This window comes from Streptopelia decaocto, assembly GCF_964273445.1.
Source record: "Streptopelia decaocto genome assembly, chromosome: 8".
Taxonomy (NCBI): Eukaryota; Metazoa; Chordata; class Aves; order Columbiformes; family Columbidae; genus Streptopelia; species Streptopelia decaocto.
In genome coordinates this window covers 4748387-4764568 of record NC_138662.1, presented here as the reverse complement: position 1 = coordinate 4764568, position 16182 = coordinate 4748387, and the positions used below count along the sequence as shown (strand labels likewise).

General features: G+C 60.8%; 1 protein-coding gene across 1 annotated transcript; it reads right to left on the bottom strand.

Moving 5' to 3' along the window:
* Nucleotides 1-570: 570 nt before the first annotated feature.
* GNAI2 (G protein subunit alpha i2) lies at nucleotides 571-15582 on the bottom strand. The gene is made up of 9 exons (XM_082060038.1): nucleotides 15404-15582; nucleotides 7296-7338; nucleotides 7006-7147; nucleotides 6474-6634; nucleotides 3853-3981; nucleotides 2567-2696; nucleotides 2197-2350; nucleotides 1636-1842; nucleotides 571-1504 (listed from the first exon to the last, which is right to left on the bottom strand). Exons 1-8 carry the CDS (start codon nucleotides 15519-15521, stop codon nucleotides 1652-1654), a joined length of 1068 nt encoding a protein of 355 aa, XP_081916164.1. The 5' UTR covers nucleotides 15522-15582; the 3' UTR covers nucleotides 571-1504; nucleotides 1636-1651.
* Nucleotides 15583-16182: the final 600 nt, after the last annotated feature.

Genomic DNA, 16182 nt, shown 5'->3' with positions numbered 1-16182 from the left:
CAGGATTTGACCCACTCAGCCCCGGAGCCGCCCCTGGGTGGGGGCATGGCCCCACTCCCCCCTCCCCAGCAGGCCTCCCGCCGGCCAGCGCTACGGGGCAACCAGTGCCACTGTATGCTGGGGAGCACTGGGTGACCCTGGGTGCTGGGGCGTCCTTAGGTTCCCCTTGGAGCTGGGGTGTCCTGGGGCTCCCTGGGTTCCTTTTGGAGCTGGGTGATTCTGGGGGTGGGGGGGACCTTGGGTGCCAAGGGTCCCTGGGTGCCCCTTGGATCTGGGAGGCCCCTGGGTGCTGCAGGATGCAGCCATGGGCATCCATGGGTCCCCCCTGTGGACTGCTGGGTGTGTGGTACTGGGGCCCCTTGGGTGCCAGGAACCCCTGGATGCCACCACCCCCCTACTGCATGGCCAGGGGGTGGTCACAGCCCCCACAGCAGCTCCCACAGCTGCTGAGCCAGCACTCCTGGGGTCCACCCTCTCCCACCCCTGGGGATCCCCCAGCCCTCCCACAGAGGTGAGCCACCCACCCCCACCCCTAGGTCATGGGGGGGATCAGTACATACATATTTCCGCTTTATTTTGTTTCTACATTTTATTATTTCAAACCATGTGAACGATTCGGTAAAACATCCTGTGGGAAAAGCGAGGCCGCGGGCACCGGCTGAGGGGGCCCCCCGGGCTAGGGGGGGGACAGCAGGGGCCGCTCTGTACAGCGGGCTCTTTTCGCCCAACGCAACAGCTAGCCCTACAAAACTAGGCTTAGAAAGAGGGGGGGATACAGGCAACGGGCAGCACCCCCTACCCACTCCCCTGCCCAGCCGCTGCCCGCCGAGGGCTGCCCGTCCCTCGGGGTAGCGGGGCAGGGGGCAGCGAGGCGGGGTGGGGTGCAGACCCCCCCCAAGGCACACGGTTGGGGGGTGGGCTGGCCATGGAGGGCACCGCCTCCACGTAGCACTTGACGCTTTTAAATAGTTTGGTAAAAAGGTTTCTGTAAAAAGCAACCTTGACCCAGCCAGTGTGGTGTGGTGTTTTTTTTGCGCACTGTTGTGTTTGGTTTTTTTTGTTTGTTTTTGTTTTTTTCACTTTCTTCTCCTTCTCCTTTTCTTTCTTTTGTGGCTTACTAAAAGGAATGTTGTTGGTTGTGTTTTCAGCAGGGTGGGTGTCCCCAGGGGGACCCCTGTGTCCCCCCCACCCCGTGCCAGCAACACTTGCAATGTAAACAGTGAGAGCGCCAGGGCTCAGGAGCAAAGGAACAGGGGGGCTGGGGCGGTTCAGGGGTTAAAAACCAAGATGAAAACCTCATTTTCCGCAGGAAGGCAGAAAGGGTGACGCCGACAAGGAAAAGGAGGATGGTGGGGGGTGAGCAGGGCAGCGGAGGGGACATGGGCCCTGCCACTGCACTGACACCCAAAAGTCTCTTTATGGGGTGGGGGCGGAGGGATGAATCCGAAGAGAAGCAGGAGGTGGGGGCGGCATGGTCCTCCCTTCGCTGGCATAGCCAGGGGTCCTAGGAGAGAGTGGGGGTGAGTGGGTGGGGACTGAGGATGGGGGACCGCCTGGTGGGGTCGGAGCCCCAGATGATGCTCTGCTCTGTGATCACCCCATTTGTTGGGGGCCACCACCGAGACCAGCACCCACCTGGGCAGTGCCACCCTCAGAAGAGCCCGCAGTCCTTCAGGTTGTTCTTGATGATGACGTCGGTGACGGCGTCGAAAACGAACTGCACGTTCTTGGTGTCGGTGGCGCAGGTGAAGTGGGTGTAGATCTCCTTGGTGTCCTTCCGCTTGTTCAGGTCCTCAAATTTGGTCTGGATGTAGCCAGCCGCCTCATCGTACTTGTTGGCCCCTGGGGAGGAGGAGGAGACACAGGGTTGGGGTTGTCCCATGCTGCCTCCACCACTGGCACTGGTTTGGGCTCAGCTTCCCCCACTACCACCCCCATGTCAGATTGATGTTCCCCAGGCACAAGGAGCCTCAGCTAAACCCCCAGGGCTGCTGCCTCTTGTCTCCCCATCTTCCCCCAACCCTTGGGGCACTGCAAACACCACCACACTCCCCTCGCTGCCTCAACATGCTGCTCCCTGGGCACAGGAGAGCCACCATCTCCATCCCCAGCATCTCCTGCTACACTGCCTGGGCAAGGTGCCACCTGCTCCTCCTGTCAGGGCGACTGGAGGGGCACTGAGGGACCCTGCAATACCTGTATACTCAGGGAAGCAAATGGTCAGGGGGCTGTGCACGATCTTCTCCTCAAAGAGGTCCTTCTTGTTGAGGAAGAGAATGATGGATGTGTCCGTGAACCACTTGTTGTTGCAGATGCTGTCGAACAGCTTCATGCTCTCGTGCATCCGGTTCTGGCAGAGGAGAAAGCAGCCTGAGCCAGGCAGGGACCCCCAGGCAGCCCCCACCCCATTGCTGCCCCTCCCCCACTGCTGCCTGCCCCGGCAGGGGATGCCAAGAGCCCTGCAAGGCTTGGGCCACGCTGGCCAGGGCACTGGTGGCCACCAGAGAAAGGGGTGCTCCCCAAGGAAGGGCTGGCTCACAGCACTGGCTCCAGCCCCTCCACTCACCATCTCCTCATCTTCAGCCAGCACCAGGTCGTAGGCGCTCAGGGCCACGCAGAAAATGATGGCTGTCACCCCCTCAAAGCAGTGGATCCACTTCTTCCGCTCCGAGCGCTGGCCGCCCACATCGAACATCCTGGGCCGGGAGACAGTGTGGTGACGGGCAGCAGCTCCTGGCCCCACCGCCCTCACCCCACTCCTGCCTCAGCTTCCCCGGAGCAGGAGCTGTGCCAGGAAAAGGCGCCAGGACGGGCAGAGCACAGTGCCTCTGCCACAGGGGTGCTGCTGGCACTGCAGATCTGCCAGCACCCATTGCCCATCCCAGGGACAGGGCGGTGTCCAGGCTCTTCTCGCAGTCGGAGCAGACCCCAGATCCCCACCAGGAGCCAGGGCAGAACCAGGCAGCCTTTCCCAGGGGGTGTCAGCACAATGCTCCCTGAAGCCGGGCTCCAGGAGATGCTCTCAGAGACCCACTCTGGAGCGGGCATCGCGGGGCTTTGCTGGACCACAGGGAGCTGCTGGTGCTCAGCTGAGTGGCCAGCTCAGCGGGATGGCAGCGCCAGGGCTCAGGGGTGGTGCTGGAGCACCGCCTGCCTCTCCTGCAGCAGGCAGCAGAGGATGCTCTGCCTCCACAGACAAGAGCCTGGCAGCAGCGCCACATCTACAGCCAACCTCACTGCTGTGCTCCTCCCCACACCAGCCCCTCTGCCCTGCTGCCACCTCCAAAGCACGCCCTGGCAACGGGCGACAAAACACTGCCTTCCCACCAGGGTGGCAGGGCATCCCTGCGAGCCCCCCGCGCTCAGGGAGGATCCCAGCAGAAATTTCTGCCAGCAGGTCCGTTGCCAAGTGACTAAATCCCCCGGGATATGCACAATGCCAGCTTTTTAGCTTTGGAAACCAGAGCCCTGACTCTTTCCCACAGGCTTTTGGTGGAAAGCAACCCCAAGGTGCTGGGGGGCAGCGGCACTGGTTCCCAGCCCTGAGACCCCTGGTTTCCGCCCAGCGCTCTTCCCGCAGCGGAAGCAGCATCACAGCACCGGGAGGACACCTTCCCCCTTCCCCTCCTCGCCAGAGGCTGGATCCGCCCCCGGGCTGAGCCCTGTGAGACGTTTTTGAGGCTGCTCCAGCTATTTTGGCGGTTTCCGCTCTCTCTGAGGCAGCAGCTCCTGCCATGAGCAAAGCCGGGAGGGTTTGACGTGTGCAGCGCGCAAACAGGATCCGGCCAGCCATGGGCAGGAAAGGGTATTTTTTTGCCTTGGAAAAGGCAAAAGTAAAAGGGTTAGACGTACTTGAAGTGCAGATCCTTGAAGGTGAAGTGGGTCTCTACGATGCCAGTGGTCTTCACCCTAGTGCGTAGCACATCCTGCTGCGTGGGGATGTAGTCGGCACGGGCTATCCTCTCCAGGTCATTCAGGTAGCTGGGGAGGGAGCAGAAAGGCACTAGGGAAGCTGGACTGTGGGGCACGACCCACCCAAATCCCATGGGGCATCCCCACACCACCCCAGAGTCCACTGCCCACACTTCAGCATCGCCCACTTGGGGTGGGCAGCGCCAAGCCAGGCAACACTGCAGACCCCATCCACACCCCAGGGTCACCCCGCGGCCCTACCAGCCACAGGGAGGGCAGGGCGGGAAGCTGCCAGGGTGGCAAGGAGACATGCGGGAACAAGGGCTGGGGGCAGAGTGCCAGCACCAGTGGTTGGGCAGAGGATACAGCTGGGGCTGGGGGGCTCCCCCCCTATTTTCCTGGCCGTTTGCACAGGGGAAGCGGCAAGAGGAAAGTATTCACTGCTATGGCAACCGGTCGCAGCGCCGGCGGAAACAATCGATGGCGCCGTGCCATTTATAGTCAAAAACACAAAGGGACGGAGCCCTGGGAGGAAGCAGGAGGCTGGTGGCTGGAGGGACCGGGAGCAGCATGACCGGGGGGGCTGCCGGCCATCCCGGGACCCCCAGGACCAGCACTGCCTGCCCTGCAGACCTCGGCAGCGATGACGCCTCAGTCTTGATGGCGCAGCAGCTGCCAGGGCCAGCAGAGGGATGCCGGGAGGATCAAGGCGAGTTTCCATTTCTCCAGCTCACGTTCCTTTAATTGGGTTACAATAAACGGGCTCCTTTAAGCAAATTAGGCTTGTGTTAATTAAGGCCTTTGCAGCCCTGTAATCTGGTGAAAGCCAGATTACAGCTCGTGAGGCCACGGGGATCCCGGGCTGCAGTGGCAGCACGGCCGCTCGGCAGCTCCTGGGAAGCCTCTGGCGTGCCAGGGCACAGCCGGAGCCGTGGGTGCCCCGGGACCCTGCAGCAGCGCGAGGGCGTGGGGGCCGGCACCCGCCACCACCGAGCAGCTTCACAACAGCCGGAAACACAGGCGGCTCCGGCTGACACAACAACAGGAAACACCGCGGCAGGGCCCTGCGCGGCACCAGCGGCACTCCGACTTCACACCCACCTCGGCACCCCAAGCTCCTGCACCCCAAGGGGCAGCAGAGGAGGTGGCTGGGGGCTGCCACAGAGGGCTGGGTGTGGGGGGCTGAGTGGCGGGCACAGCGTGGGGCTCCTCATCCGCAGGGTGCCCTGTGCCGGTGGCACCATGGGTACAGCACGAGCCCCGCGGGGATGGACAGGGCATCGGCTGCCGCACCGGCACCCGTGTGCTGCTGGAGAAAGGCTGGAGCAACAGCTCAGCGGGGGCTCCTAATTAATACTTGTCCAACCCCCGTAATGCACCAAACACTTAACAAATGCGCTTAAGGCGATAGTTGATTTGCAGACGTATTTGCTCAAACTGTGCGTGTGAGCTGCCAGGCACCTGCCGGGTCTCCGCTGCCTCCGGATCAGCCCCCACGGCACAGCACGGCACTGTCGGGGACATGCCGGCACCGGCTGGGAGCGATGGGGCTGAGCAGGAGGGGGCTGGGGAGGTGGGTGGGTGCTGGGCTGGAGGAAGCGAAAGCCACGGGCGCTGGAGGAAAGCGCCGGCAGGAGCCTCTCTGGGGTCGGCGTTTGCCAGGAGCTCTCCTGCAACATCTTCCCCACAGTGACCTCAGTGCAGAAGAGGGACCTGCCGGTGCTAGGAGGGAGGGGACAGCGGGGCTGGCACACAGGGGCCCAAGCAGCCCCCAGGATGGCAGCCAGTCTTAAGGGTGCTCAGTCCTTCGCGGGGCCAGCCTTGGCAGGGCTGTCCCGGCACAGCACGAGCTGCCCCCGGCACTGCTTTACTGCACGGGGTCTGGGCAGAGAGGGCAGGAGGGCACTGTGCGAGCTGAACACAGCCTTGGCCACGCCACCCACTCCAGCAATCATATTTTAGGCAGATTAACTTATTTATTAAATCTCTTCAGGGATAAACCCAAGCAGATGCAGGCAAATTATCCACACGAGTTAGCTGGCTAATATGCCTGTGTAATGCCAAGTCTTTCATATAAACTTGGGCAAAAAGAAAAAGAAAAGCCTCTTGTGCATCCTACTCATCCTGTTCAGGCATAAGGGTCCCCAGTGCTCGCTTTGGGGCTTTTTCTTGCCTTTTTTTTGCCTTCATGGCTCATGGCCCATGAAGGGCCACAGGACAGGGAAGCCCCCCGGGCTGTGCTCACATGGAGGGAGACCAGGGGGAGAGTCCCCCGGTGAAGGGCAGTGGGCACTGAGCAGCAGCAGGAGGGGGATGCCCTGTTGCCCCCCTCCTGGGGGCCGCAGCACCCCACCAGAGGAGGAAACAGCTTTCGAAACATCCGCCTTCCCAGTTCTGCTCCAGCTCAGCCCCAGCGCTGCACGGGAAGTGGCAGCACCAGCCCCCAAGCCTGGCGATGGGGAACAGCAGCCTCCAGGGGGATTTTCTGTTGCTCAATAAAAAGGCTGTGGGCCACAGGGCTGGGATCCAACTGAGCTGGGCAGAGGAGCCCGGGTACTCACTAGGCAGCAGAGTCGTTCAGCTGGTACTCTCGGGAGCGGTTAAAACACGCCTGGACCCCGTTGTCAGCCCACAGCCTCCGGATCACATTGGCCAGGTCCTCCGGTAGGATGCCTTGCTCCTCGGCAGTGCAGGAGAGTGCAAACAGCTGCCGAGCATCATCCTGCGGGGAAAAAAACAGGACTCAAGCATCAGCTAAGGGATACAAAGCTCATTCTGCCCCAAATAACCTGACTGGAGCCCTCTATGTCCCACCTGGACAGCAGGACAGGAGCTCCAGCGGTAGACGGGAATGAGACCCAAGGGACCCCCATCCTTGTACAGCCCCCATCAGGGGCTGTGCCAGGGCAGTCCACTCACAGGTTATGCCTTGGGTCCCCACATCCTCAGTGCCAGGGACAGGCAGTCACAGCTAGACAGGGAGCAGCAGGGCTTGGCCAGGGCCACCCTTAATCCTGGCCCAGCTTTGGGAACATCTGCTTTTGCTCTCCAGGACACCCCACCCCTGCCAGGCACAGCACAGTGGGCACCCACCGCTCTGGAGGAGTCTCCAAAGTCAATCTGCAGGTTCCCCATTGCCTTGATAATGGCCATGATGGACTGGATGGTGTTGCTGTAGACCACGGCTTTGTACTGCCGGCACTCCTCCTCCGAGTAGCCATCCTCATGGATGATCCTGGGGACATGGGAGAGACACGGGCAAGGTCAGCCCTTTGCTGGGCGTCCCAGGGTGCTTTCCCCCACCCACGCTCTGTGGCAACACCAATGGGAAGCTTTCCCCAGCCACCACTGGTTTCAGAGCCAGTGGTGCAAGGATCACTCACTTCATCTGTTTGACGATGGTGCTCTTCCCAGACTCGCCAGCACCTGCAGAGAAATGAGAAAGCGGGACGAGCAGTGAGGTGCTGCCTGAAGCCAGAGACACCCACCCCACTGGGACCCCCAGCCCAGGGCGGGAGGGCAGTGGGCACCTCAGCCATCAGAGAAGAGCTCCCAGCATCCGCCAGAGCAGATGCTTGGATGGGCACTGGGAATGTCAGGGCCAAGAAAGGGGAAGGAAAAGGGGAGCCTGGGTGGGACCTAGCAAGAAATTACACCTGCTCCAGGCCATGAAAATGACATAAACATACTAACATTTGCCCCACGGTCCCAGTGTGCTGCAGCCAATACGATTAGCATCCATGGCTTCAGTTGAGTTTGGGAGTGGGGAACAACTGATGATGGGGGGGCGGCTAAGCCCTGCCTATCACCCTCTATCCCAGCTCCAGGCAGAGCTGCATCCCAAATCTGACATCCACATTGTGTCGGGGGACAATGGAGCATCAGCCCCACCACGTGCACACAGCTGGAGCTGGCAGCGGCCAGGACAAGGAGATGCTTGTGCCACCAGGTAGTGACAAGGGGCTGGGCACCCCCAGCCAAGCACCCCAGGGAGCTGGGGAAGAAGCTGCCACCTCCACCAGCCATCTCGAGTGGCCCTCAGTGGGAGCAGCTTCCCCCAGGCTGCTTTTGAAATCGCGTGGACTTTGCAGCCTGATGGGTCCCACAGCCCAGCCCGGCTGCGGAGGAGGCTGCCAGCAGGAAAAGCTGGTGGATTTTGGGATGGGTTTATTTTTCAGCATCCCAATTCAGAATGCCAGGGGTTCAGAGGAGACATGCAGCTCCCCATCCAGCCCTTCCTCCCCAGGCTGGGAGTGGGGAAGGAGTGAAGTCACCCTGGCTGCAAGAAAGGGGAAGCTCAAAGGGGAAGCTGAAAGACACAGTGCGTGTCTCTTGTCCCCTCTCCAGGCAGGGAGTGTCACTGAGATGGAGGAGCGTCTGGCTCGCCCCGGCACTGGCAGCAGGACGAGCCCCCTTTGGCTGGGGACCAGCATGGTCCCTGCCTCCAGGTGCCAGTCCCAGGGGAACCCTCGAGCTGAACCCGTGCCTGTGTCACTCCATCCCTCTGGGGGGTTCCCCCCACTGCTGCCCTCAGCCCTGGCACTACCCTTACAGGGGACCCCAAGCAGGCAGCAGCAGGGCTGTGCCAACACGGCCACAGAGGGGGAAGAGCGATTACAGAGGAGTTTACTTTTTTTTTTTTTTTAATTGTGATTATGCTAAAATTAACCAGGAAAAACAGAGCCCATTATCATGGCAGCCGAGACACATCAGCACAAAAAAACACCTTCTGCCCATGCTACCGGCATAAACACAGCCACAGTGACGGGCACACACACTTGGGGACATCACCGCGGGCACAGAGCCCCCGAGGCTGGGGCCATACTGAGGCTATACAGACCCTCTATTTACTGCTGCAACCATCCCACTCCACAGCTTCCACACTGCACACGCTGGAGCGTTTGTCACGCAGGGCTCTCCGGCACCGCCGGTACCAGTGGCTCTGCTGCTCCAGCCCCAGTCGGCACCCCGGGACGCTGACGCGGCACCGGCGCAGCCCCGCCAGCGCGGCCAGGCCGGCATTCGTGGTCAGCGCTGGCAACTCCTGCCCAGAGCTGGGGAGGGAAGGACTCTGCATATCCCTTCATTTTTTCCATTAAATATCTCTGGTTTCTGGCCACACCACCTCATACCACCCGGCTCAGGGATCGTGGCCAGCTGCATTCATCGTGCCTGACCCCCCTTCCCTGTGGCTGCCCAGACAGGGAAACTGAGGCACAGAGCAAGTGAGGACCCTGCTGATAAGCAACCCCAGGGCAAGCTGCCAGCCAGTGGTCCCCCAGCCTCCTGATCCATCTGCCCCACTGCCACTTGCTCCCTGCGCAGGACAGAACAACTTCCCAGGGACCTCCTGCCAGCTCCCGGCACTGTGACAGTCACCGGCACGGCGGCAGCCGCCAGGGCCGGTCACTTCTGCCCCCCTGCAGAACACAGCCGTGCCATTGCCTCCCCAGTTCAAACCAGCAGCTCCACTCGTGGCTGGGAGCTCGCCCAGTACCACACGCCTGCGGCGAACATTAATTCAGGCCTGAATTAATACCAGGTTCCCAGCTTCCCCCCGCTGTACTCCCACAGCACCCCCAGAGAGGCTATTTCCACCCCACCGAGGGTGGGCAGGCCCTTCCCAGCCCCCCCGGGCAAGCAGGGCAGAGGGAAAGGGTTTCCAATCCCCGGAAAACCTCGGCTGCCGTCCATTCAGCCCCAAAACAATCCCTGGGCAGGGTGCCAGCCACCGGCTCCCACCCTCCCGCCCAAACCAGGCAGGAGGCAGCGTGCGAGGGGCTTCGCTTCCTTTGGACCCCCGTGCCGGCCAGGCATCGGGTGGACGGAGAAAAACCCCTCACCATGGGGTAAGCCCACGGCTGGGCTCCCTTCAGTCCTGCCCGCCGGGACCAGGCAGCGCTTGTTCCTGGAGCGGCGCCTGCCAAAAATAGGAGGAGACCTCTCTCTCGGGCTGATTTCCCTCTTTTTTTTGTTAAAAATAATCATCAAAAATTTAAAACAAGCAAGCAGCTACCCCACTCCAAAACACCCTGTTAATCCACCGGTGAAAAATCTGTTTAGCCAACATGTATTTTGCAGCCTATGATTTAAGATGCTTTCTGGCAGGCATGTATTTAATGTCGTATATATAGGAAGCTGGTCACAGATTTTGGGGTCCACCTCACCCGGCATCACAGAGAGGGGATTTTCCATCTTGCTGCACAGCACTATCCTTTCTTATGCCGTCAAATGTCCGGGCATGGATGGAAGCAATGCACAGCTGGAAAATATTCCTTATTATGAGGGAGAAGCTGGAATTCAATCCACCAATGGGTCCAGGGCCATCCTCATCCCCACAGCCCCATCCCCAGCCGCTATACCGGCAAATTTTCCCGGCCCAGCAAACAGCAGCTATCACTTGTGCCTGGATTTACTGAGGGTTTTTACGGCCAGACCCGCTGACCCCCTTCCTTGCAGGGCAGACAGACAGACAGCTGGGCAGAGGGACGGCTGAAGAGCTCACCCCCTTGGCACCTATGAGGTCCCTGCCATCAAATGGGATTTTCAAAGGTGTGTGTTAAAAGCAGTTACCCTAAAGACTGAAAAAATAATAATAAAAAGAGATTCCCCTCAACATTTTCCTTCCTACCCAAAATAGATGGAAAATTGCTGTAAAAATAATCGCATTTTTTTAAAACCCCACAGCGACACAGGGCGTTTTTCCCAGGGGCCGTCCCATTCCGGCACAGGGCTGGCCGCTTCCCAGAAGGAGCCCGCACGGCCGGTGGGATGCCACGTCCCCAGGCAGGACCCTCAGAAACTGGGGGACACCAGGGAGGTACAGATGTCTCTGTCCAAGGCAGCCAATGGCGACACAGGGAGGAAAAAATCACAACAAAGAAATAAATAAAATATAAATAAATTGTCAGCAGGAAGGATGTTTGGAACACATGGGGAGGAGGTGGCGGTTTCCCGGGGGGAGTATGGCAAACGCACCCCTGGTGCCGACAAGAGCCGCTGGTGTTCGCAAGCTGGACAAAACTATCCTTGTGCCCAGCTTTTTCCAGGAATCCCAGAACTTTGCTGCTCTGTTTCGGCCTTTGCCGCGGCCGCAGCCACCCTGCTCCCCCCCAGCTGGCACCAGCCACACCCCTGCCCCCATCCCAGCTGTGCCGTGACCCCGCATTTGGGTGCCATCAACCCCCCCATCCCGCCCTGATGGGGCTGGAGCTCACCCAGCGGCACAGCCGGGATCCCGCTGGCACCCTGCTCCCCGGGGTTTCCACCGGTGGGGATGGGGGGTTGCTCGGCTCCCCCGGCCCCGGTGATTCAGTCACCTCCGGCCTGGAGTAGGAAACCCGGTGGCTGCGGAGAGACCAGGCTGCACTGGCTACGGCACCCGGGCACATCCCGATCCCAGCACCCGCAACCCTGGGTGCGCTCAGCCCACGGGAGACCTTCCGTAAAAATATACATGTGTGTAAAGCTCTCTCTCTCTATATATATATGCTTTTTAAGACATATATATAAAAAATTGATATATATATATTACTCCATATTAAAAAGCAATATATATATACAAAAGAGCAACAAATATTTTAAATATATCAAATATATTTCTAATACATATGTGTAAAAAAATATGTAAAATATAAACATATAAGCCTGCCGCCACTCCTGAGCAAAGGCTAAGCACTCATCTTGGAGCGGAGGGGAGCTGCCTGCACCTGGGACACCACCAGTGGCCCCATCCCCATCTCAGTCACCAGCTCCAGGGAGCAGGGTGCAGGGTCCCCCTGGATCTAACAGCATTGAGCTCTTCTCTGCCCACACCCCACCACGACACCTCCTGGCTCATGACCAAAAACACCACTGGGACCCCAACAGTGTTCCCATCAAAGGGAGGGCCCAGTCCCCTCCCATCACCCTGGGCTGGGGCAGCAGGAGGGACAAATGCAAAACCCCAAGACCCAACAAAACGCAGCAAACCCGTCTGCTCGCACGCGAGCCCAGGGCAGGGCTGGGGCAACGCAGCCTCCGAAAGTCACAGCTGGTCCCTCCCTTCCTCTATTTTTATGCAAGCCCAAAACAAAATAAATATAAAGCTGCCAAGCCCTGCCTGGGCTGCCCTCGCCCCAGCCACAGTGCAGGATTCGGTACAGGCAGCTGCCTGCATGACTTATCCCAGTGTGACCCTGCCCAGGTGGGGTGCAAGGGGAGCATCCTCCACCTAAACAGCACCGAAAAACACTGGGAATCAACCCACCACTGACTTCCACTGCCCCAAGCACCTTCCCTGCCTCAAACGTCTCCTGAGCAGCAAATAAATCCTTTTGCTTTCTTCATCCTTCGTAGGAAGATGAGGAATTAGGGGCTCTGAGCACAGTGGCCGCTTGCCTGTCGCTGATCCTGCATCCCCCGGAGCATCCCAGCTCCCGTGGGCAGGGAGCTGGGCTGGGCAGGACCTGACCTCCTCTGCTGCCCAGCAAAACGGCTGGTGACTCCAGCAGTCTGAGCCCTGGCAATGCCAACAAGCTGGCGGTAGCACCAGGAGCTGCTGGCAGCACCACTCTGTGTGGTAGGTGAACCGGCGTCGGGGACCTTCAGGTGCCAGTGGCATCTCCCGGCCTTCCTCAGCATCAAAACCTTAGGAGGCTCTCGGTTTCCAGTGGCAGGGAAGGGGACAATGCTCCATTATGGACTTCTCCCCATCAGAGACCAGAGCTTCAAACCATCCGGCAAGCAACCTATTTGCCCAAGCCAGCAACCAGCGGTAGGTGCCGTGGGCAGGAGCAGTGCTGTGCCGGGTGCTGCCAGGGGGTCCTGCTTCCCCCACCGCACCGATGGCATGTGTCCGTCTGTCCCTCTCCAGCTCACCTGCTGTGGAGGAGTAAAGGCGGAGGCAGGATCACGGCCACACACAGGGCACAGCACCAAGCCGAGGTGGCTCCACCAGGCAGCCCCAAGCCCTCTGCGGTGCCGGTGTCCGGCACAGACCTGCATTCCCGCACGCCAACACCAATGCTCTCCGCTCACACCGCGTCCTGCCCAGCTGCACCGGCAGCTCCAAGCCAAGTTGCTGGCAAAACCACGTGGTGCTTGGAAGAGGCATTTCTTTGTGCTGTGGGCTGATGTGGCACAAAGGGTGAAGCAATTTTCCTCCTTAATTTTTCCTTCCAAATTTTCCTCCAATCATGGGGAAAATAATAAGCCACAGGAAGGGTAAGGAGCAGGCATGCTGGGAGTATCTCCTGGCACTGCATCCCCACCTCAAGGGGTTCTCGCGGAAGGGGGAATGCTGCGAGCAGCAACCCGTGTGGGGGGGACAGCCGGCCCCACCTCCACAGCCACTCCCTGACAGCCTGGGAGGATTTTCTGGCTGCGGCTCAGAAATGGGCAGTACCGACCCAAGGTTCCGGTGCTATTTAGACCTGAACAGCTGTGAGGGGAAAAAATAAATGCACATTAAAAACAAAAAAAAAAAAAGTAAAAAAAAAAAAAAAAAAAAAAAAAAAAGACCTGTTTTGCTCTATTTTTGGCTTTAGAAACCTGCCAAGATCAGAAACACCACTCACAAACGCCAGCCCCAGCAGATGGGAGCATGTCCATCCTCCTCCTATCCCGCTTCAGCAGACATGGGGTAAGGGGTGCTGGCTGGCCGGCCCACACAATGATCCTCACCAACCAGCGAGCCCCTGGCTGCCCCTTGGTGATGCTCAGCACCCACCAGGCTCCCCAGTGCCAACAGCACTGGAGTGATGCTGCCCATCCCAGCCAGCCCTGAAACCTCCCCATGCCCTGAGAAATGGAGGTGCCAACCCCCCTGGCCAGCTGCACCCCAGCACCGTTATTTCGTGCCAAGCAGCGGTTCAAGAGGAGCCGCGGTGACAGCAAGGCCCGGGCGGTGAAGGGGGGACCACGTGTTTCCCCACCAGCCTGCAAACCCCGTGGGGTTTCACTCCGCCGGCACCGTCCCCTCCCCGGAAACAAGCAGGTCAGCCAGCTTGCACAACCAGCGAGAGCCCCCCCGGTAGCGCAGATGCCTGCCCGGCCCCCATGAGGATGGGTCTTGCCGCCGGCACAGCTCACGCCAAGGCAAAAATAAAATCAAACCAAAAAAACCTAAGCACTCTGTTAAACGAGTGCTTCAAGGCGTTAATTACGTATTTCTCAAGGCAGGCAGGGGTTGAGCAAATAAAGGACTGCCGGATTTCGGCGTGACTTCCTGCTGCTGGCGGCTTCCTCTGCCGACGGCGACGAGCCCAAAGACATTTTCTGCCGGCACTCCCCAGGCAGCAGCCGGGGATTTCTCTGCCCATCCCGGGTCCCGCCACCCCGCCACGGTGCCGTGGGAGCCCCGCGTGCTCCTGCATCACAGCCGGAGCCAGGATCTCCCTGGGAATTTCGGAAAGGGAACAAAACCCTCAACTGGGAGTTATTAAAAAAGTAAATAATAAATTAAAATAAATAAGTGGCTGCCTTGCCTGCAGGCACAGGGCAGGTCTGTGAACGCCCACAGGAGCATCGCCGGGTCGCTTTGAAGAGCGCAAGCGGCCCGTTATCGGTATGAAAATCGGGTGTCCGTGGGGCAGAGGGCCCGTGGGCTGTGGGGGGCCCTGCCCACTGTGGGCAGCACGTGGGGCAGAGCCAGCTGCCCAAGCCCCCTAACTCCCCATGGCAAGTGGAGGGCAAAGGTGGGATGGAGGCACTCGGCCTGTCCCGGTGCCCAGGCAGGGGGAGGTGTGGGGCAGCGGGTGCACATCAGCCCCATTACCTCCCCCCCAACCAGCCTAGGGCCAGGGCAGCCCATGGAGGAGCCCCCTAGCATGGCTTGGGGGGTCCTGGGCAGGCAGGATAGGGTGCCCAGGCTCTTTGCTTGGGGGCCCCAGCCACCAGGAGGGTAGGGGTGCCCCCACTTGCACCCCAAAGGAATATGCCCAGGCTGGACGCCGACGGGGTTGGGTGTACAGTACCACAGCTAGGTGGGATTGGCACTTCATTTCCGGGGGGAGCCCCACAGCCCAGGGTGGGGCTGGCACCCTGCTCCCGAGGGACACCCAGGGCTTGCTGTAGGGCCAGCACCACACTCCTAGGGAGATGCTCAAGGACTGGAGTGGGGCTGGCACCCCACTCCCAGGGGAATTACCCAAAGCCCAGAGTGGGGCTGGGACCCTGCTCCAGAGGAGATTCCCAAGGCCTGCTAGGGGGGCAGCATCTCACTCCTGCGGGAGAACCCGGCACCCTGGGGCGGGGCAGACACACCACTCCAGGGGGGATCCCCGAAATGGGGCCGACACGCCACTGGAGGGGAACCTCGAAGGATGCGGCCAGCATCCCACCCCTAGCGGATGCCCGGGGCGCGGCCGGTACCCCGCGGGCTGGTACCCAGGGTCGCTCCGGTGCAGCACGGGGCGGGGGTGGCGGGGCTGCCCGGTTCCGGCAGGGCCGGGCGGGGGAGCCCCTGCGGTGTGCAGGGGGAGGGGCCCGGGGGGCATCCCGGAGGTCTCACCCAGCAGCAGCAGCTTCACCTCCCGCGCCGCCTTCTCGCCGTCCTCCCGCAGGTTCTTGTCGATCATGCGGGAGCGCTCGGCGGCCGCCTTGTCCTCGGCGCTCACGGTGCAGCCCATGGCGGCGGCGGCGGCTGCCTGCGCGCGCCCGCGGCTCTGCCCTGCCCGGCCCCGCCCGCCCCGCCCCTGCGCGCCGCCGTGGGGCGGGGCCGACGGAAGGGCGGGGCCCATGGGTGGGGCAAGGCGAGGGGCGGGGTCTGGTGGGGCGGGGCCGCCGCGGGCAGAGGGGCGGGGCCTCATTCCTGCCCGGCGAGATGGGCCCTCCAGCGGCAGCTCCGGGTACAGGCGTGCGGGGATCCACGGTGTGTCCCGCGACAGGCGAGCACCGGCCACGGTGTGTCCCGGGATAGACATGGGGAGAGAGGTGGAGTCTGGGTGCTGCATTTTGAGACTGAGGTCCTTTGGATGGAGACAGACGGGTGCAGCCGTGGGACCAAAGTGGGGGGATGCTGTTTCTCGGAGAGGGCACAGTGCCACAGGGTGGTGGTTCAGCCCTTGGGGACCTGCTTGTCCCATAATTCGCCATGGGGCTCAGCACTCGGGGATCCACGTGCCATGTTGCTGGAGGAGGGAGCTCCTTGGCCGGTGCCGAGGCCGGGGATGCCCGCGACAAAGGATGGAGCTGGGTGGCACTGGGCAGGATGGGGCACCCAGCAGCTCTTGCCCAGGGCGGCAGGAGATACCACTGGCACTTGCCCCATCCCCGGCTCCCAGGTTGGCT

Excerpts from the sequence above, each read along its gene's own strand:
- GNAI2 (XM_082060038.1), bottom strand. The coding sequence starts at position 15,521 with ATGGGCTGCACCGTGAGCGCCGAGGACAAGGCGGCCGCCGAGCGCTCC. Across the intron at positions 7,339-15,403 it reads GGTGAAGCTGCTGCTGCTGG|GTGCTGGCGAGTCTGGGAAG; the intron begins GTGAGACCTCCG and ends ATTTCTCTGCAG. Across the intron at positions 2,351-2,566 it reads TGGCTGAAGATGAGGAGATG|AACCGGATGCACGAGAGCAT; the intron begins GTGAGTGGAGGG and ends CTCCTCTGCCAG.